Genomic DNA, 22,894 nt, shown 5'->3' on the forward strand with positions numbered 1-22,894 from the left:
CGTACATGAAAGATTCCGTAAACCGTTCAGTAAGTTTTTCTTAAAATTCTTATGATATAAGTATTTTTTGCTGACTACTTTATACCCCTGGTTACCAAAGTACTTAGGTACTTGTCAATACGAAACAAACGAGTCCAAACTCGATGCAGTCGTGTCGTTTATCATAGTTCCTATGGTCACCCGCTGGCTTTATCATCAGATCAACTCCATGTTATAATAATAATATTGCATGGTCATCGAATTTATACATGCGTGTAAAATTTCAGCTCAATCGGTTGAAGATATCCACTTCAAAGGGGTACCTATAGCCGAGTAAACATGGCGAAACTGCCCTTAGCGAAAAAAATAATTACCTTTTACTGGGTTATTTATTTTTTCGCAAAGGGCAGTTTCGCCATGCTTACCCGGCTATGCCCTTTGAAGTGGACATCTTCAACCGACCTTTCGGGTACGGAACCCTAAAAATGGTAAAATGGGTCTAATGAAAATGCCACCGTTTATGAGTTATTTGGATTTCTTTTAGTTACATGTTGATGTTTAAATTTAATTTGATTCTAAGCAAGTTCTGCCTAAAAGCTCAATGCTTATGGAAAGTAGAATATTAAATGCTTTAATTTTATTTTTGTTTCAATAAAATATTATGCTTTACCGATTCTTTGCATTAATGTCGAAAACCAAAATCAGAGAGCAGCACTATTCGCATTATGCTAAGATAATCATATTATTTTTTACATTTGACATTTATTCATACTTACAAACTATAGCTGTAGTGTAGGGTTGTAACGGAGGCCTTCTTAGCGGAGGCGGAGGCGACGAGTTTCGCCTCCGCGGATGCGGAGGTTAACGGAAGCGGATGCGGAGTTGAGAGTGGATGTGGAAAAAATAGTAGTTTATGTTTTATTCAACTCAAAAATCTCTAAATTTCTAAAAAAAACTACCAAATCTCACTTGTTTTCGGTGTCATCGTGCATGTGACGTAAATTAACAATTACTTTGTACAAAATCACTTGAAAAAAAAACGCCGTGTGTTATTTGTCTTGTCATACGCCCGCCCCCACCCCGACCGCGTTCCCGCTGCGCGCCGAGATAGTGAAATGAGAAACAAACCTCCGTTATAACTCCGCAAAAAAATTGCGGAGGCGGAGGCATAGGCGAAGATACGATTTCTTGCGGAACTTCCGCAGTAACGGATTCAGGCGAAGTTCCGTTACAACCCTACTGTAGTGTCACTATTAGTTGTACAGTCAACGTCATAAATAAGTGATCACTTTTGTACTTTGTAATTTTAACGTCATGTGTGAAAAGTATACGAAATTGTGTACCGACTGAAAGCGACAAGGTAGGCATATAAGTGATCACTTATTTATGACGTTGACTGTACTACAAGAACTATCTTAAAAGCATTAAAAACAAGATTTACTTATATAAAAAAATGACATTTACTTACACATGAGATCAGAAATCAGCCTTATGGTTAATAAAATTATACATATGGTAGGTACAGTCAAGTGTAAAAATAAGTATCTATTCGAACCACTTAAAAATATGTTACCACAGCCTTATTGCGTCGGAATAAGAGTCTGTGGTACATATTTTTGAAACTTTGAATAAGTTCATTTTTCTACACTTGACTGTAAGTACATAGTTCTTTTATATGAGATTAAGAGTGTTATATAATTTTTCTTTTTTTTTGATTATGTTCTCTATCTGTAATATTCTGGTAATATTGCAAGAGATTTAAATTTTTCATGCATTCTACAGCTTTTGTTTCCCAATTATTATTGTTAACAGCTCTAGGACTTGGATGTGGAATGTAAAGAACCTGAAATAAAATAAAAAATAGTCATAAAGTTATCTATCTTTAAACAAAAATATTGATACATAATGCTAAAGCTAGTAGAAGAGCTTTAGATTATGTACTGATTAATCTAAAGCTCATGTTATCATTTAATAAGCACTTTGATGTATAGTTGACCAAGGAATACTTTTTCTACCCTTATGTCTCAAGTTCAATTAGATTTGTTTGGCTTATAGCCTAAGCTCCCATTGCACGAAACTGTACCTCACAAGGTGGCAGATCAAAAATGTAATACAGTGATAGATACTACTTAGGAACACTGGATTTTAGTTGGTTGCTATGGCATATCCTGGAAGAACTTTTATTTTATTCGTCATCATATCGCAGGCGGGAAGGCTACTTATTCAATCTCTAACACGAGTACCTTAATTTTGACTTTTAAACAGACTTGCGTTTGGTTTCTACATATTTAATCACAGATTATAAGCTATTGTTGTTCTTCGTAAATCTATAAATTTATTATTAAGTACCCATATATTGTACACTTTTCCAAAACAAACTTATTTGTGCTGATTCCGGACCAACACATTACAGTAGGTGCAAAGATATGGTGTTGGCTGAAAATCAGCGCTGTAGTAGGTAGCATATACTTACTGCAGCATAATGCTGAGTCAATTCCTTTTCGACATCATCAAATGTTTTTCTTTTCTGTAAATTATGTATTTAGGTGTTCATGCCTTGCCTACGCTTGAACCACAAGTGAGATAACACCCTTGTAACTCAGACCTGTTTCTACTCTGGCTTGCATGCTTGCATGCATATATATACTTATATTTTTTTTTCAGGTATAACCCAATACATCATAAATGTAAAACTACAATAAAATAAAAAGAACACAGTAAAAATAAAATTCCTGTATAGATATATACAGGATCCAGCTCGACATCCACATCCTGTCATGTTACGCTCCTATTTTTGGATCGATGCACGATATCCCAGTGTCTTTTAAATCCCTCGTTGAGATCGTCATACACCAGCCTCAAAATCTCATTCTTGGTACCACTCAGGCGATCTAGGAAGGAGGCAGATCTAGAACGCAGTATTGCAAAGAAGTCTGGCACTCTCCGCGTCCGCAAACATGCTCTTGGCGCTGCAAAAGCGCGGGAGCCTGAGCAGTATGCGGAAAGCATCGTTATACTGCACGCGCAGCGCGCTAATCGCACGCTTAGTGTATTTTGTCCACAACTGACAAGTGTATAAGCATTGGCAAAATGCTTTGAACAAAGTCACTTTTACAGCGTTCGAACAGCGCGAGAACCTACGCGCGAGCATATTGCACCGCACCGCGAGGGCCCTGCGCTCCCTTCCTATGTCTTCGTCGTCTGTCCGTCTGTCATTTAACACATGTCCCAGATATCTGAAGCTTTCTACAACCCGCACTTGCAACCCCTTCAAATATACCGGTAAGATCCTATCCGGACCCCTTCCAGCCCTGAATACCAAGATCTCTGTTTTTTTTTAAATTATATATTAAACCATGTACGTTGCTATATTTTTCGCAAATTGCCAAAAGTTTTGTAAGTCCACTTATTGAGGGACTGAGAAGGACCATATCGTCCGCGTAACTCAGATTGTTAACACACACTTTGCCAATATGGCAGCCGACACGGGAGCTTCTCAGCTCCTCAATAAGATCGTTCATATAAAGACCGAAGAGGTCCGGGGACGTCAACCCACCTCGGCGCACTCCACAGTCTAATCTACAATCATTAGACATCGAGTCACCCCATCTAACATTATTAGTTTGGCCTCCGTACCAATACCTCAACAGATTTACCACATCTTTGTTCGCCCCGACCTTTTCCAGTTTGCTCCAAAGTAGCTTATAATTAACTAAATCAAAAGCACGACTAAGATCGAGGTAACAAGCGTATACTGTAGTGTCCCTATTAACATAATAGTCCACAGTATAGGTACTTAAGACTAAGGATTGCGGAATCCGTTGAAAGACCGGGACGGAAACCAAACTGCGCGTCGTCTATTTTCAAACTCTCAGCAAGCACGGGCCGCAGCAGCCCCTCTAAAATCTTTCCCACAGTACTACCAAGTGAAACCGGGCGATAGTTGTTCAGACTTGATAGATCACCTGTACGATTTTTGACGACTGGAACCACCACAGTCTTCATCATTTTATCTGGCAAGATACCATACATGAGGCACAAGTTGAACAGCATTGCCAATACACGACACACTTCATCACTCCCGTAGAAGACGTGCTCGACACTAAGGCCATCGTGTCCTGGAGCCTATATGCCTATGCTTGCATGTATGTTTGCCTATATGCTTGCTTGCATGCATGTTTGCCTATATGCTTGCATGCGTGCATGCTTGTTTGCATTCTGGCTTGCATGTGTTTGCCTATGTATATGCCCATAATATGCTTGCATGCGTGAATACATGCTTGCTTGAATCTTTAAAATGTTAATGGTTCACGCAAATGGAACATGCTCACTTGCAAGCTTGCTTAGATGTTTGTTTGCATGCTTACGTGCATGCTTGCTTGCATGTTTGCTCGCGTGCTTGCTTAATTGCTTGCTTCTTTGAACTGTTTTTGGTACACGCTAGCGAAGCTGCGGGTAAAAGCTAGTTTCAAATATGGGAAACGTCATGCAGCTATTTTAATTCATGATAACTATTCAAAGTTGTTCTGAGAGGAGGCCTGTGCCCAGCAGTGGGACGTATATAGGCTGGGATGATGATGATGATTCAAAGTTATCTATTCGCACTAGAACAGTACGTTTAACATTTTTAGGGTTCCGGAGCCAAAATGGTAAAAACGGAACCCTTATAGTTTCGCCATGTCTGTCTGTCGCGGCTTTGCTCAGGGACTATCAATGTTAGAAAGCTGTAATATTCCACGGATATATATATATATATATGTAAATTATGCCGACAAAATGGAACAATAAAAAATAATTCAAAAAAAAATTATAGGGTACCTCCTATAGACGTAAAGTGGGGCTAATTTTTTTTCTCATCCAACCCTATAGTGTGTCTTTTAAAACCATTAGGGGTTTCCTAAGACGATTTTTCGATTCAGTGATTTGTTTACGAAATATTTAACTTCAAATTGCATATTTTCATTAAAATCGAGCATACCCGTGAAAAAGTTCAGGTTCGAGCCACCTGATGAGGTAATTGACCCCATTTTTGGGGCTCATAAAACATGACCTTGAAACCTGCCAGGGTTTGGGCTGGCCACTAATGCAGGTTGTTATCAATGTGTCTCTTTCGATTAGTAAACGTTTCGATTTGCCACCTTATGATGTAATTTTCGATTAAAATAGCGGTATGATGACGAAAAAAATAAGTTCTTCCAGGATATGCGATGGCAACCAACTAAAATACAGTGTTCCTAAGTAGTATCACTGTATTACATTTCTAATCTGCCACCTTGTGAGGGAGGGTTTCAGTTTCGTGCAACGGAAGCTTAGACTATTAGAACATTGACTAATTGCACTTATAAGTTATTGTAACAATCAGCCTTATTTTTATTTCCTGTCATGGAAAATTGTATAAAACACTTACTTGGTCGACTATACCTGCCTATAGCATTTACCTGAATATTCCTGGATGTGCAATGTTGTTTTATTGCTTTTTGTGCCCTTATTTCACAGAACTTCCCAATAGCTACTATTATTTTTACTTCATAAAGCTCAAGGACTTTTATGAAGGACTTCCTCATAATATATTAGTGGTCACTTAGCGTGATTAAATTTATATTATGCTTATTTAATTTAAATTTTACTAACGGAAAATAGTTTGGTCAGAACTAGTTTAAATTTGGTTTTGCAGCCATGCCTGGCCCATCTGTACCAACACAAGAGGATAAAAAGAGACGGAAGTCATCGACATCATCGGCAGAGGATGAAGCTCCGCCGCCAAAGAAGACACGCCGGCAAGAACGGTCTTCACGTTCTCGCCACCGGCGATCGTCAAAGCGGAGCGCGTCGAGGCAGCGCGAGCGCTCCAGCTCGTCTAGCTCCAGCAGCGAGCGCGGCAGCGGTGGAACCAGCGCACTGCGTCGGCGACGGGACCGTCGGAGTAAGGATTTCGAAAGGAGGTTTGATCAACTCTCGTATCAGGTGAATGCAATCACTGACTTTATTCAACGATCAATGCAGACAGATGCTTCTCAAGCACAGAATATTTCTGATCGTGATCACTCTTCGAGCGATGAAGCCCCAATAGATAGTGTAGTGTTTAAAGACTTTAACACGGTTTTAAAAGATAAGGGTTATGGCAAAACTGATGATGCAAAGTTTGAGCTAATCAAGAACATGCAACGTTTTGATTCTCGCGAATGGTCAGATATATCTTTCTTTGATATCCAAAAGAGTTATTTAGCCGTTCCAGGATTTAAAGAATTAGATACAAATGACGAATTGCGTCATTACGACAAATCTAAACATTTAGCTTCTTTCGAAAAGACGTTAGCTTCATTAGCTCATGCTTTCCTTTGCCATCGCGACCGCACACAAACCTGTTTGCAAAATATTTTAAAATGGGCTTCTCAGTGTAATGACGTTTCAGCGGCAACTTTAAAAGATAAAATGACTGAATTCTTTATTGATGACGAAAAATATAACAAAACAACTAATGATATTTTGCAAATTCTGTGTGGCAAACGCGCAGATGTGATTTTAAATCGTAGAAATGAGATTATTAAGAATGTCACTAACCCAGTGACGGCAGCTGGATTTCGAAAGATACCCCCATCTCACGAAAATCTTTTTAATGCAGAGAAATTAAAAGAATTTGTTAAAAACGAAGGTGGTTTACAAAAAGTATTTCCGCAACAGAAAACTTACAGAAATCAAAAGAGCTCCAAATTTACAAGTTCAAACAAAAGTTATTTTCATCCATTTAAATTTAACTTTCACAAACAAAATTTTAGCTCCCCCGCATACGATGTCAGCCGGCCCGGAAACTCCAGATTTGATAGAAACGAACCAAAGCGTAGGCAGCCCAGACAATCAAATTATAATGCCAAAAGTAAACGGTCACGGCAATTCTGACTCGAAGAGGTTCCGAGCCGGTTGTCTGACAAATTTTCGTCATCGCTGGGAAGAGATAGGAGCGACTCCGACAATATTAAAAATAATTACAGGTGTGCGTCTCCCATTTTACAAAAAACCACCACTTGTTTGGCCTACTCCAAAACTGTTGAAAACTTTCGAAATCCAACCGTCGTTAGAAATGAACACCGAAATGAGGAAGTTGTTAGCCGATGGCGTGATAGAACCCGTTTTACCATCACCCAGTTTCCTATCCAAAATTTTTTTGATAAAAAAAGGGGACGGGGGCAGTCGTCCGGTATTCAATCTTCGGAGTTTAAACGATTATTTGAGGGTAGGCCGTTTCAACCTAATATCTCACTTCGAGATTCCGAATTTCCTACAGCTAGGCGATTGGCTAGTAAAAATAGATTTGAATCAAGCTTACTTTCACGTAAGCATCCAGAGATCACACCGTCGTTTTCTAAGGTTGATTTTTCAAGGTCAAATTTATCAAATGACTTCTTTACCCTTCGGGGTGGCCTGTGCCCCCAAACTGTTCGCCACATTGACCAATTTTGTCGCAGAAAAGCTGCGACAAAAAGGGATTCGCTTAATAGTCTACCTGGACGATTTTTTAATTGTCAATCAAGACAGGGTAGTTTTACAATCTCAGGTTTCTTATGTAATAAATTTCCTGCAGTACCTAGGTTGGAGAATAAACTTCAAAAAGTCCGTTCTCGTTCCTCAAAGAGAACTAGAATTTTTAGGTGTCTGTTGGAATACGACAATAAACAGAAAATATTTACCAGACCAAAAAGTCACAAAAATAATACAAGAAGTGAAGAGATTATTACAACAAGGTGTGCGTTCTCTCAGATGGGTAAAGTCCCTTCTAGGGAGATTGAATTTCGCGAGCTTTGCGGTGCCGTTAGGTCGGCTTCATTGTCGCAGGCTCCAAATATTGAGTCGGGAGCTTCAGCGGTCAAGTCCCTGTTGTCTCCGGCAGTTGCCAGCAGCCGTGGCTCAGGATGTCAAATGGTGGCTAAGGAATGTCAGGAAGCGCTCAGTCATTCACCAGCAACTAATCACCAGTTTTCTTACGACAGATGCAGCCAACTACGGTTGGGGAGCACAACTGAACGACATGATCCTATCAGGGACATGGACGGGCGAACAGAGGTTGTGGCACTCGAACCTAAAGGAACTTCATGCCATTCACGCAGCTCTTCGAGCGAGCAGGTATGCGTTACGGAACTCTACACTACTCATTCAGTCGGACAATCGAACAGCTCTAGCGTATCTGAAGAACGAGGGTGGAACCAGATCCACGGAATTGCTAGAAGAAGTTCGCAAAAATTCTACTGTTCGCAGACGGCATTCATTTGAAGCTGGTAACTCAACATCTACCAGGTACGCTGAACACGGTTGCAGATCGGTTATCCAGGGGCAAACGCCTGCCACAGTGGCATCTGTCTCCCCAAGCATGCCAGAAAATCTTTCACGAATTCGGATACCTCAGATCGATCTATTCGCTTCGCGACAAGCTCATGTGGTCCGAAGGTACGTAAGTCTGGATCCACTAGACCACCAAGCAGAATTTTGCAACGCGTTCAGCCGTCGATGGTTTTATCGACTGGCTTGGATATTTCCTCCACCGTCGCTAATGCCACGAGTCCTAGCGCACCTGAATATGTCACGAGGGATATACATAGTAATAACCCCAGGTGGGAGCGGACCTTTTGGAGAAGCGACTTGCGCGCACGAGCTCTCCGTTATCCAATGAGAATCCCAGGCCTGCGTCATCACCTCATCGACATGACTACAGGTCACCCTCCACCGAACGTGGCGGATCTGGAGCTGGAAGCATGGCTAGTTGGGGGTGGGAGTCCCTTCTAACGGCTTGGTCTGAGGAAGAACGTTCTTTGCTAAAATCAAGCTGGCGTAATTCCACGCTAGCATCTTATCGCCCAGCGTGGAATAGGTGGTTAAAATGGTGTACTGAAAATAAGATTTCAGTTAATACTCCAAAACCAGTAGATTTAGCTAGGTTTCTTTCAAATTTAAGTACGAAGGAAGGATTAGCATATAATACAATCGCTTTACATAAATCGGTCGTATCTACGTTTTGTGAACCTTTTCTTAATAGGAGATTAAGCGATGATGTAGTGGTTAAGCATGTACTAAAAGCGGTTTCCCTCCTTAAACCTCGTACCCACAAAGCCCCGATATGGAATCCTTCCCAAGTAGTGAACTGGCTAAGAGAAAACTATTCGGAGAATTGCACTTTATACGAGGCTTCGCGTAGATGTGCTACTTTATTGCTACTCGCATCAGGTCGTAGGGTTCATGATCTAACGCTGCTAGATATAGGTTCAGAGAATATGATTGATGAGGGTACAGAGATTGTATTTTATCCAATCTTTGGATCAAAGACTGATTCAGCATCCTATCGTCAATCTGGATGGAAGCTTCTGGATCATCCTGACCGAAGAATCAGCCCAGTTTTCTGGATTCGTCAAATGCTTACGCTTTCTTCAGATCGACGGCGGTCTATTTCCTCATTGTTTGTGACTTGTCGGGGTGAACCTAAAGCAGCAACACGGACTATCATTGGTACATGGATTAAGTCTATTCTCAACGAGGCAGGTATCAACAACTCCGCAGGTAGTACAAGATCAGCAGTATCGTCAACGAATTGGCTCAACAATTTTCCTATTGATGAGATTTTGAATAGGGGAAATTGGAGAAGTGAAAACACTTTTCATAATTTTTACAGGCGGGAGGTCATTAACAAAAATAGCACTGTAAATGAGGATTTGTCTGTAACCAATCTGTTTCAACCAATTGTTTAACTGCATAAGTATATATTAAGTTACTAGGGATGATTAGATTATTCTGTTATAAACTGATTTTGAAGAAATAAATTTGGTCATCTAATGTCTTAATATTTTTCATACCATTCACCAGGAGATAACAAACACATCTCACAACCCGGAGAGGACGAAAGGATCACAATGAAAAGATTTTACCTGCCAATAAAATCCGTATTGTGATCCAGAAGTCCTCTCGGGCCTATTGAGGCCCTACCTGGTGAGTCGCAATGACGAGAGAATGCTTACGAGCCCTGTCGAATTAGGGAAAAGAGTGGGAGTCTTGCGCTTGTGTGCTTGTTTGTTACAGGGAAATGACGTCACTAGCCAAACAGCCAACAGATGGGCTTATTGAGGCAAATATTCATCAAAAATCCGATAAACGCTCTCTTACAACCCGGAGAGGACTTCTGGATCACAATACGGATTTTATTGGCAGGAAAATCTTTTCTATTAGAACATTGACTAATTGCACTTATAAGTTATTGTAACAATCAGCCTTATTTTTATTTCCTGTCATGGAAAATTGTATAAAACACTTACTTGGTCGACTATACCTGCCTATAGCATTTACCTGAATATTCCTGGATGTGCAATGTTGTTTTATTGCTTTTTGTGCCCTTATTTCACAGAACTTCCCAATAGCTACTATTATTTTTACTTCATAAAGCTCAAGGACTTTTATGAAAGTTTCATCACAAATACTAAATAATCCCTGCATTTCTGAAACCTAACATATGATTAATATTTGAACAGTTTTATAAATTTAACTAAAGACAACATTTTTTATTTACCTACTTTAAAATCACCAGGGGTTAGGTTGCAGCCACTATTTTTCATCCACTGCTGGGGCAGATAATTGTAAACAAAACTTGTTTTGAAAAAGTTATCTGGTGTCCCGCAAATTTCTTTAATCACTCCCCAAAATCTTTTTCCACTAACCTGTAATTAAGGTTCATAACATTTCACTTTGTTTTTTATAAGATCTTTTAGTATTGTTGCTAGTAACCAGTGCCGGCTTTAGCACTTCCAGCACCCTGGGCGAGATTTCCACTGTGCCCCCAACTTTTTGTAATATGGTCTTTGACAACTCCTGTATTAGCCATATCTTAATATTATTATGAAAATATGATGTACAGACAGTATTTAGCGAATAGAAAACTTAAATCGGTTGAAATTGAATTTATAGTGATTTTTTGAAAAATCTTTATACCAGTCTCTTTCTCAAACGCTTTTCTCTATGCAGCAAGTATGGCGCTACTGGCGTGTGACGTCACATGCCAGTATGTCTTTCTCTGTCTAATCTTGAATTTCAAACCTTTATAACTTTGTTATTTGTAGCTTAATAATTGTTTCTCTATTCGATAACAGGCATTGTGTACTTTTAATTTATAAAACAATATACAAAATAGTCAAATACCTTATTTCCTAGTAAGTAAGTACAGGCTTTGCTCAATGTCGCCCCACCGCACCCTACCCTCATGCCATTATTACTAGCAACTTTGTTGAACTTAACTTTCCCACGGTAAAAGGTAACATAACATTAACAGGGATTGTGTTGCTTTCTATTAGTAAAAGCATTTTTAAAGTCAATTTAGTAGTTCTAGAGATTACCTTCGACATTCAAACAAACAAGCTAGAACTTTTTTATTCACTGTTTACCACGGGTGCAGTATGTAGATTAATTGACTGATGTTATAATAGTGATTATTAACATTAATCTTAATAAATTTATGTTAAAATTTGTCTGGTTGAACATTAAAATTAAAGATAAAAATTCAATCACACACCTCTGTTCTTGTGCACTGAAATCCTTGAACTGGGCGGTTTTTAATTTCATTAAGGGGTTTATTAACAGGCCCGTCAATGCCCAGCCAGTCCCTTACAGACTTTATTTCACCAAAGGGTACCTGAAGGAAATAATAACTGAAAAGACTGAATTCTTAAGAGATAATTAAATACAAATTCTGCAATGATCCTGTTAGGTATATTAACTTACTCCTGTCTGTGACATACCCCAAGGGCCAGGGTTCATTCCAAAGTACATAATATCTTTTTTGGTGTTACAATATTTTCTGATGTATATTTCAAAAGTTTGACGAGCATATAAAGTAGGGTTGTAAATGCATTCTATAGCCCTAGGAAGTTTTATATTTTCCAACGAGTTGTTTAATTCATCTACAAGATGCAAGAAGTCATCACTTATCTCATTGGATGCCCTTTGATTTTCATTTTCACGGGAGAAATAAGACGAAACCACTTCACTTTCCATAGTAATTAAAGAAAGCTATGATTTAAAAAAATAATGAATTAAATTAAACGTTAAGCATCATACATTCGTTCGTAGTGATTATATACTCTTTGTTCGTTACCATACAAGTTGATGGTCTGTTATGATTATGACTGTTATACCGAAACAAAACCAACAAATAAATAACAAACACAATTTTTTGTAAAACAAGATTGCTGTCGGCTGCAGGGCTACTACGAAACTTGAAGTTCGTATCGTACCATCCCTCTCGCTCTCGTATTATACAGCATAAGTGTCAGAGGGACCGCACGACACGAACTTCGAGTTTCAAGTTTCATAGTAGCCCTGCTGCTGTCAAAAAGCCCAAATCCAAGTATCGTAAACCTTTACGGCCGTAAAAAACCGACATGATTTGGTTTGACACCTGCAGGGCTACTATGAAACTCGAAACTCGAAGTTCGTGTCGTGCGGTCCCTCTTGCTCTCGTATTAAACAGTATAAGTGTCAGAGGGACCGCACGACACGAACTTCGAGTTTCGTAGTAGCCCTGCAGTTCGTATGGGCGTGTACACGAAATATCGGGACGGTGATTTATTTGCTGTTTTTACATAAAAAAAATTAGGGTAAAAAAAATGTGCCTTAAAAATATCTGAGGTGGCAACACTGTGTCAGTTTGCCATCTGTCATTTGAATCATGTTAGAAAATAAAAAAACCGGGCAAGTGCGAGTCGGACTCACGCACCGAGGATTCCGTACACATTTATAGGTGTGTTAGTAAACGGGAATCGTGTCTTGAAGATTTTTCTAGCTTTTTTCGAGTGATTTAATACATTCATAGTATGCAGAAGAGCCCTATACTCTTAATAATTCGGTCATTTAAGGAATGAGAAGGGATCAATCTCGGAATGAGAGATAATAAGCTGGAAACTTTTTGTGCTTTGCTGGAAAATTTTGGTGTCCTAAATGTTGTGTCAAAAGTAACATTTAATCTCGTGTCCACGTCGTAAGTTATTCAAGGTCAAATGTCAAAAAAGACAGTTTTTCGCGATGATATTAACTTATTAACATTTAGTACAAAATTGTAGAGCATAAAATTTGGAACAAAAATTGTTTAAAAATTTTTGTACGTCCAACCGTTATTGAGATAGAGGGCAGAGAGCCCGCAGTGCTTAGCCATACTGACTGATGCAAGGTCAACCGTGAATCTCAGTGAATAAAACCTTGTATACAGTGTTATTTACTTCACATTCATACCAAATTTCAAGATTCTGAGTTCACGGGAAGTGCTATGTAGGTTTTGATTCCATTGCGAGTTTCGAAAATTTGCGGAAATTTGCAGCATAAACGGCTGCATTTATTGATTGCGTTGGCTTAGAAGTTCGATTTTTTCACAGCTCCAAGGGACAGTAGACCTCAGTATTTTATATAAATGGTATACCTTTACTTGCCCGAATTTCATTTGCTATAATATTCAACCGTCATAATATTGTTTCTTATAAATTCATTTTCACTACTCATTGTTTACCATATTAATCAAATGACAGAATCTTTGTTTCCCATAATATTAATTTCAATAATTTCATTTTTCATAATCAATGTAAGCCATAAGTATCACATGCCATAATATCATTTGCCATCCATATAAATGGTGAGTATCGACACTATATACTAATAAATCCCATACGTCAAACAAGCCTTTGAATTAGGTAAATTTTAATCACAAAGATTACGTTTGGTAAGAATTGCGACATTGGATTTGTGCGAGCGAGCAAGACGGTTCGGAGCTGAAGCGACTCGGATAGGTTAGGTTCCGAAGGCTAAGGCGGGAGCGAAGCGGAGCGTAGCTCCCGCCTTAGCCTTCGATGTTAGGTATTTTTTTATAGTAGCCCGAATAATAAAGATAATAGATAGATTAGTAATAGAAAAAAGCAATTTTAATCAATCATAATCAAAATAAACACTATTATAGTATGGCGTTTGAATATTCTATTAAATAATATTATTGCACTTAATAATTTGGAAAACAATACGTATTGCATTCGCATCACTATGGCATCTAATTTTCGGGGAAATAAGAATATATCAAATAAATTTTCTAGTAAACGAAACAATTGGGCAAATAAAGTTTCGGGCATGTGAAGTTCGGGATAATGAAATTATGGCATATAACTTTCGAGCCAACAATAGATAACCGATATAATTGTCAGCTTGATACATTTTACGTTGCGTTCCCGATAAAAACGGTCTTGACAGACAGACAGACAGACGGACAAAAAGTGATCCTATAAGGGTTCCGTTTTTTCGTTTTCAGGTACGGAACCCTAAAAACAGAGGGCCTACTCCGAAATTCGAAATTCGTATCGTACCGTCCCTCTTACTCTCGTATGAAACAGTGTAAGCGTCAGAGAGACGGTAGGACACGAACTTCGATTTTCGAATTTCGGTGTAGCCCCGCCCCCGCATAATATAGTAGTAGTATCGTATCCAGTGATCGTATCAGTCAGACAGACAGAACTCACAACATACTTTGAATTTGAAAATGACTGAAACACTGAACAGCGATGTTGTTCGCAACATAACTCAGAGAGTGTCGGTTCCGCTTATATTTCGCAAATTTGTGAATGATTGGTCATTATGTCAATGGGACGTAGAAAAATGGTGTGCGGCTTTTGGTGATAAGGAAATACCGTTCCGATGTTTGACGAAACATCTTGTATCTGACGAGCCCTGCTGGGAAAGAAAGTGCAAGAGGATTACGATGACCTTTAAAGACTTCGTCGCTCAATCGGAGTCTAGTCAGGAATGGATGTATTTCGACTATAAACATTTACCTGAGTGGTTTGATGAGCATGCTACCTTTTATAAGGTAAAATCCTTAGTACCTAAACCATGGTTAATAATTGTAGATTAGTTGGTCAACAAAGAGTACAATGTAATTCATGCGTTGTGCATATTTTGTAGGAAATATCTTGGGAAAAGTTTGGGTACCCTGATAAGGGAGCAACAGAGTCTACATTATGGATTGGCAACAGTGGGGCACACACTCCAGCTCATCAAGACACTTATGGCTACAATATTGTAGCCCAACTGTATGGAAAGTAAGTATAGGTGTGCCACAACTAGTATTGTGTGCCCAAGAGGTTAGATGATTTATTACATTGTTAGATCTCTCACTCTCTTACTATGTTTCCATCTTTATATAAGACCACACTTAAACAAAGTAAAAAAGTATGACCCATTTGCCAGAGGGCAGATTTTTTAAGGTATATCAGAAAAAATACCATTCCCAAATAGGTAACATTGCAAACATTGCAAAAAAAGTGTTAAGTAAGTACTACATGTTAGTAAATTTTTAGTTAAGTAATCACTATTATTTCAAAGTAAATTTTCAGTGTGATATTAACATTCCCAAGGGCATTTGCATTTAACCTTTTTGACGCCAACAACTCATATACGCATGACAGGTTACACGCCAAACACCTATATATATGGCCATTACTTCAATGCAACAAGGTTTTCATGCAATTGTGTTAAGGTTCAATTTTAGATATTGCAATATAGATGCTTGGCGTATGGGTGATGTCTTTTGTATTTGATGTGGCGGTGAAAAAATTAAAGTACTCTATTTTTTTTTTCAGAAAACATTGGATTCTTTTTCCACCGGAGACTGGAGGCTTGAAGCCGACTAGAGTACCTTATGAGGAGTCCAGTATTTACAGTGAACTTAATTTCTACTGCCCAAGTAATATGGAAGTTTTTAGTGGTAAATCCTTTAACTACCTAAGTAAGGTTGGATCCACCTTTATAGCCAGGGTTGAAGGGTCCCATGGTCAAATTCTAGTTTTTTTTTTGCACATAAGGCATTGAAGCCTATTAGGTAATTATAAAATAACATTAATCCAATAACAAGTTAAATTCTCTCTTATTGTAGAAAGTTTTTTTTTTCTTATAAAATAGTTCAGAATTATATTACTGTTGTCGTAGACCAAGCCCTGGGGTCCAAAGGGGGTTATGACCCTCATAACCCCCCTCCCCCACCATGGATCTGCCCTTGATTATGCACATTTGGGTTTTTAGAGAATTGATGGTAGCTAACCAGTATTCGGCGATTTCAATTACATATTATTCTAATGAGAAATAACATTAATTTCTAAATGAGACAAAACACACACTTAGAAGTAAACTGACACAATCTGAAATATTCTCATTTTAAAACTAAACTAGATTTTGCTTAGCGCAAAGTTTATTTTTGAAATTTCAATATTTCAATTTGTGTCAGTTTCATTCTAAGCTTGCGAAAAGTTCGTCTAACCATTAATTATTAAATTGTTATAGTAAACAACACTAGGTTATTAACAACAGCTTAAAAAGACATGTTTATAATCTCCCACAATAAATGGGAAATTTTCTGGAATAAAATGAAAATGTATCCTATAAATGTTACAATAAGGCGTTGTACTATAAGGCTGGCTGCCATTGCCATTAGAGTATTATCTTCTCATAAAGTATGGAACCACTATGGAACAATAAATTTAATCTTTCTCAATTAGACACCCTATTATGCATGGTTATGGTTTGAGTCTCTAATCAGTCTTGGTTGGTAGCTACCTACAATATTGCTAAGCATTCTATGTATGTGCTTGTCACAATGCTGCAAATTGAAGATTATGTTCTGTGGCTATTATATCAATCAGTGAAATCAAGTTGCGTAAACAGACAGGTCTAGGTAGAGGCACAGAATAAGTAATAGTACAAGTAGAGTAGAGGCCTTTTACTTTTCTTTCTACCTATCTTGACTACTTTGAAAAAATCTCTTATCTAAAATCAATATATCATCAAAATTGAACCTTGACGTAATGTTCATAAAATTATCTATTTTGAGGTACGAGTTTTTTTTAAGTAGTGACGCTATGTTACTCGTATTTATGTTAGCATCAAAAAACCGGCCAAGAGCGTGTCGGACACGCCCGAAATAGGGTTCCGTAGCCATTACGAAAAAATTAAGTAATATTTTTCTAAGGATTTCGTATTTTATACGGAATCTTCCAAGTTTAGGTATATTTTATACCTTAGGCTGCTATTTACTCTGAAACTACTAATAATTCTCAAGCAAACTTAGCCGTTATAGTTTTCCTTGAAAGTTTGATATACTTACTACCATCCTGAATTTTTTCAAATTTTTCCACCCACCGGTTTAGATTTTAGAGGGGGGAGGGGGACGCTCGATTTTAATGAAAATTTGCACTTTAAAGTTGAATATTTCGCAAACATATCACTGAATTGAAAAATCGTCTTAGTAAACACCTAATGGTTTTAAAAGACCTATTCAACGATACGCCACACTATAGGGTTGGATGAGAAAAAAAATACCCCACTTTACGTCTATGGGAGGAACCAAAAAAAAATATTTTTATTTTTTATTGTTCCATTTTTTCGGCATAATTTACATAGGTAAATATATGTATATCCGTGGAAAATTACAGCTTTCTAACGTTGATAGTCCCTCAGCAAAGCCGCGGACGGACGGACAGACAGACAGACAGACATGGCGAAACTATAGGGGTTCCGTTTTGCTATTTTGGCTCCGGAACCCTAAAAAAGGATGCTAATCACTCTCCATACACTTTTATATCGTTTCTTCGTAGTACTGTTTCGTGGTATGGGGTGGGGTGAGTGATGAGGGGTGTCACTTTGAGACTTTATTGTCTCGCTCGACATGTTCAGAATGAATATTATTTATTTCATACATTGATATAATTGTTATTTACAATCACTGTGATGGGCCTCAAGGTCAGGTCTACCTGCGCTAAAATATAGTACTTATAGTAGTTGTTTAATGCCAGATGTGCCCTGGCCTGTGCCTTTTCCATACATAAAAATAAAACTAATGTTGGGAATATTGCAGGCTTGACGGGGGCGCGGCAGGTGGAACTGCGCGCCGGAGACGCTCTGCTGGTTCCGCGCGGCTGGTGGCATCACGTGCTAAATGTCGACCCCTTGAATATATCTCTAAATGTTTGGATGCCACATGTAAGTGAGAACCAAGCCACATTTCTATGTGCAGTCATATCTCACGTTTTAGAACAAAAAAATAGCATAGATGGATTTCTGCTAACGTCCAAGTGCGGCCGTTAAAATTACGCCTCATTAAACATTGCTGTACATGTAAATTTCACTACATGTTTGAGCAGAAATCCATATATAAAAATTACATGTCATCTAGATCAATTTCTATTGAGGGTTGAACTCTACAGAATCTCGCGGTCTCCATGGTATTTATTAATATATAATGCTGAATTAGAGACCCCGTACACTAGTGTCTTTCGAGCGTCGTCGTTGTGCCAGCATCTGCGCGACGCGACGCAAGCGCTGGCCGGCTGCCGAACGCTGGGCTTACGCAGCACTAGCGTTGTGCATTCTACTTGTTCGCAAAAAAACGTTGCGCTGGCTGTCTCTTAGGCTTAAAATACAACACTGCACATTTTGTTTCTGTAGGAGAAAGACAACTCTACCCGGGTATCTGAAGCACTTACGAAAATAATGGTGGCGCAAGTATGCAAGGATCTGCCGCAAGAGACAGCAAAACTTCTTGTCAATCCTAATGAGGTAATGGTTAAACTAACTATCAACTAATTTTGAACACCAATTTATTAATAATTAAGTAAGTAACTTTAAGAAAAGACTGCAGAAACATACTCGTACCTATTCAGTGTGACATGGTCACTTAACTCTTTACGCTATTTTTTGTGAAAAGGTTGCATGTACAATCTAAGAGTTAACCTAAATTACTTCTTACAGCTTTTTTTTTAATTTTACTCAAAAACAGTAAAGACAAAAAATAGTCCTTGTAAATATTTCATATCCATCTGTCTGCCAGTCTTCGATTAGCTCAAAAATTAAGGGAGCTGCATCACACACAGTAATGTAGGCTATGCCAGATAATGAGTGAAATGATAGTCGACCAAGACGTTAAATATTGACCGCGTAGTCAAGTGCAAAAATATGTATCGATTTGAACTACTCAAAATTATGTTACCACGTCTTATTCCGCCGGAATAATTTATTAATTTATTATTAATTTATATTTTTGAAGGGTTAGATAAGTCCATATTTTTGCACTTGACTTTACATACTATAATCCAATAGGTGAGCGTTTTTTTTTTAAAGTGTACCCTTTCCTCCATTTGAATTTTTGGGAAAAATATTGTCACGACCATACTAAATGTATGAAAAAACGTCGCAAAACTCATTTTTTTGGGGTAATTTTTTTAAACTATCGGAATCGATTGTGCTGTTGATTCTAAGTAGGAAAAACCATATTTTTTGCGGTATCGTCTAGGGTCGTCCCATTAGTTTTTTGTCAAGTTCTTAATTCGTCTCATTCTGCTTTCATCATCCATTCTCCATTCGTCACTTTCGCTCTTAGTCATTGTCGTCTTTGGTCATAGTTGTTGTTTGTCTTGTTCTTATTCAGGTTCATTCGATGTTCGTCTCTTCTTCTTTTGACATGTTCGGTGTTAGTCTTTTTATTTTGTAGTCTCATTCGTTACTCGTCACATTTTTTTTCGACACGTTCGTTGTTGGTCCTATTAGCAGTAAGTCACTTTCGTTTTAGGTCCATTCATAATTCGTCTTGTTCGGTTTTCGTCTCAATTCCCGCTTCAACTAAAGCACAACTATACAACCTCCACTATTACGTTACTGGCCACTTAACATGAATGTGTCCAATAAAGACTGATATCAATTTTTAAAGAGGCCAAATAAGAAAAACACGAACTTAGAATAAGACCAAAGACGATAGGACGAATAACGAATGAGACTAAAAAAGAGATATACTAACACCGATCATGACCAAAAAATATGAAGACTAATAGCAGAATGGCCCGTAATAAGAAAAAGACAAACAACGAATATGACCAAAGACGACAAAGACTACCACCGAAAGTGACGAATGAAGAATGGATGACGAAATCAGAATGAGACGAGTTAAGAACTTGACTAAAAACGAATGGGACGACCCAAGACGATACCTTTTTGCAAAATTTCAAAAATAATGAAAGGTACACTTTTTTTTGAAAACGCCCAGGTAAAGTCATAAACTTGTGACCAAAAATTTGAGCAAATTCTACGTTGTAAACAATAGAGTCGTGTTCAGATATTTTTGATAAAATTTTTGCTCACAAGTTTATGAACCAATCGTACTGCGCGAGGCACGAGTTTCCTAATTTTAACTTTAATTTTCAAATTATCAATCAGTTAACTAGCTGTACCAAAGTTATCTTATTCCAGTGTAGCATGATACGTGGTTGTGCATTTAATGGGTTGCATCAACATTGCCAGCATGTCATAGGGATGAGTCATATGTTCCATGAAATTGTTGAAGTGGCTGATATTTTTAGATCAAGGTCAGGCGATTTAAGAGCCTTATTACAGCATAATCATGTGACTAAGGAACATAAGGAAAACATCACACTAACAATTTTATGGTGCGCAGCAGTCGCAGCACACTCTAAATAATGTTATTACTAATACTAGAGTTATTACATCTTATTAAAAAATGGGGCATAATGCCACACTATGAAAACATTGCTATGTTATTTTACTTCTGTATTTGATAGTAACATGAGAAATACGTGACAGTTTTAACAGTTCGAATAATATATTATAGTGCCTTTTGCTCCAGAAATGTTGCTAAAAGTTTTTTTTTTTCCAATAATTGACTAAGAACCTGAACTGACTTATTATTGCATGATATTCTATAAGCGGTTTGCGAGGCTTCTGTATTAAAATATTTTATTCTCTTTCAGGATGACTTGTCAGACACGCCTCTAGCAGTACTATTCTTGCAACTGGAAGCTGTTACCAAGTCTTATTTAGACAGCAGACGCAAGCTGCGACGAGCTAAACGGCAAAGGACCTGCGAGGAAGACACTACTGCGCGCGATGTCGAAGACTTCGACTTCAATACCATCCTCAAAAACCATCCACAGGAGCTAGAAGTACCCCAATTATAACGAACGAGGAGCTCATTAGTATATTAAAGAAGAATGTCAAAGAGTTTGCCAGCACGGGTGTATCGTTTGATGAGGATGAGATAGATGGTGCCGGAAGCCTCTGTTTGACTAAAGCGGTCATTGACGCGTTCAGTGACAGTCATGTCATTGAGCTTGTGAAGCAGAATCTCTTTGCCCGACTGAGTTGAGCTAAAATCAGTTATTCAAACAGTAATTAGCGCTTGTTACAAGAATTTGAGTCTTGTAAAGTTGGAATACTAAGATTTAAAATTAAAACTAAGACAAGTTGTGATAATTCGAAAACTACGTGTTGACTGAATAAATTAGGTAAATTATTTATTTTGTTGAACGGTATTTGTGCGTCGCTAGCGCTCCTCGTAAGGAGCGATGACTTTCTTGTTAAAATTCGTTAAGCGTACGAAAGACGCATAATTTTCGCCCAAAGGTGCACGAGAATAAAAAAAAAAACAAAGTACTGTCTCAGTAAATAAGTACTGTTTATGTGATATTTAGTTATATGTTGCCCATTCTTAGTATTGCCTTTTTTACCCCTATAGTTAAATGGTGCTATATCTGTTAGTTTACACGTGAGTAAAATGTTTGTAAAAGAAAAGGCAAACCACATTTTGTAATATGTAGTCAAAGATAAAATAAACTTAACAAACAGAGACTTTCTTTTATTTCAGACTAATTTGACATGAAGCTGTTTAGCAGCATTTTAGGCTTTACTGAGGATGGCATACATTGAGAATGCTATTTAATTTGTATGCTAAAGGGAAAATCTAAACTCCATTATTTTTCGCTCGTTCCCTAAATACCAGAATTGCAAAATACAAGACTGCCAATTTACCCGATTTCTGAAATACTAAATACCCAAAATACCAGATTTTCTTGTCACTGTGTTTCTTTTTATACCGGATTGCCAAAACAACGTGTTCTCAATACACTATGTTCCATTTAAAACCGAATTCCCATAATACCAGATTTTGAAAACACCAGGCTCGCAAAATACGACGTACTTGAAACACCTAGTTTTGTTAATCTACCAGATAATCTAAATACCAGACTGCCATTTATTCCCAACTCAGAAGATGCTGATTATACTTGATTTTCGAATACCCTTATTCTTAAAACACCAGATTTTTACTTTAGTTGATTACGTAAGTACGGATAGACAATAAAACCGATTGTAAAAATATTTTTTTATTGTATTTTATTTTACCATTAGCAGTTGGCAAATACAGTGTTTCAATAAAAAAATAAAATAAGTTAACCCTATCACAATGACCTTGACTCGCGATTTTCAATAAAATTGCAAATCAGAGGTTTTATGCGTGTCCTCCGAAATTATTTACTTTTTAGTTTACAAAAATATGCAATATATCCAGTATACGAGTATAGCATTCTCCACAAAATGACCCAAGGCTTTTTTCGCAGTGTTCCGTTGTAAAGATTTTGAAGAAAATGTTAGAAAATCGCGAGTCAGCGTCATTGAGGTAGCCCCAGGTTTAAAAAAAAACAAATTACTTAGCTTAATAGCAAGTCCAATGTGTAGTGTCCGCAGCGAGCTAAGAAGAAACCATTAAATGACTTCAGGTGTTTTTTTTACACTCAGCTAATTTCGGTTCGCGTGGATACCTGACCGTACTTGTTTGATATTTGATATTTTGGAGATCGGGTATTCTGAAATCTGGTATATCGGAAATCTGGTGAGATTAAGTTATTTCGAGAAAATTGTGTTTTGCGAATCTGGTTTGTCAAGTATTTCAGTGTTTTGAGATTCTTGTGATTATCGAAATTTGATATTATTGGTCTATTAGGGAACATGTATTGAGAACATAGTATTTTATAAAACTGATACAAAATCGAACATAACATAAAGAAAATCTGGTATTCTGGGA

The 22,894-nt window shown here is 37.8% G+C and overlaps 2 protein-coding genes across 2 annotated transcripts; one reads left to right on the plus strand and one right to left on the minus strand.

Annotated features, from left to right (window-relative positions):
* Positions 1–24: 24 nt before the first annotated feature.
* Positions 25–12,007, minus strand: LOC141432738 (single-strand selective monofunctional uracil DNA glycosylase-like). The gene is made up of 5 exons (XM_074094481.1): positions 11,728–12,007; positions 11,519–11,638; positions 10,527–10,670; positions 10,303–10,458; positions 25–1,822 (listed from the first exon to the last, which is right to left on the minus strand). Exons 1-5 carry the CDS (start codon positions 11,998–12,000, stop codon positions 1,670–1,672), a joined length of 846 nt encoding a protein of 281 aa, XP_073950582.1. The 5' UTR covers positions 12,001–12,007; the 3' UTR covers positions 25–1,669.
* Positions 12,008–13,890: 1,883 nt separating this feature from the next.
* On the plus strand, positions 13,891–21,661 carry LOC141432735 (HSPB1-associated protein 1 homolog). The gene is given in 7 exon segments (XM_074094478.1): positions 13,891–14,845; positions 14,941–15,077; positions 15,618–15,742; positions 17,885–18,009; positions 18,475–18,585; positions 20,787–20,979; positions 20,982–21,661. Coding segments are annotated over 7 exon segments (1,218 nt in total). The 5' UTR covers positions 13,891–14,518; the 3' UTR covers positions 21,182–21,661.
* Positions 21,662–22,894: the final 1,233 nt, after the last annotated feature.

Source organism: Choristoneura fumiferana, chromosome 11, assembly GCF_025370935.1.
Source record: "Choristoneura fumiferana chromosome 11, NRCan_CFum_1, whole genome shotgun sequence".
NCBI lineage: Eukaryota > Metazoa > Arthropoda > Insecta > Lepidoptera > Tortricidae > Choristoneura > Choristoneura fumiferana.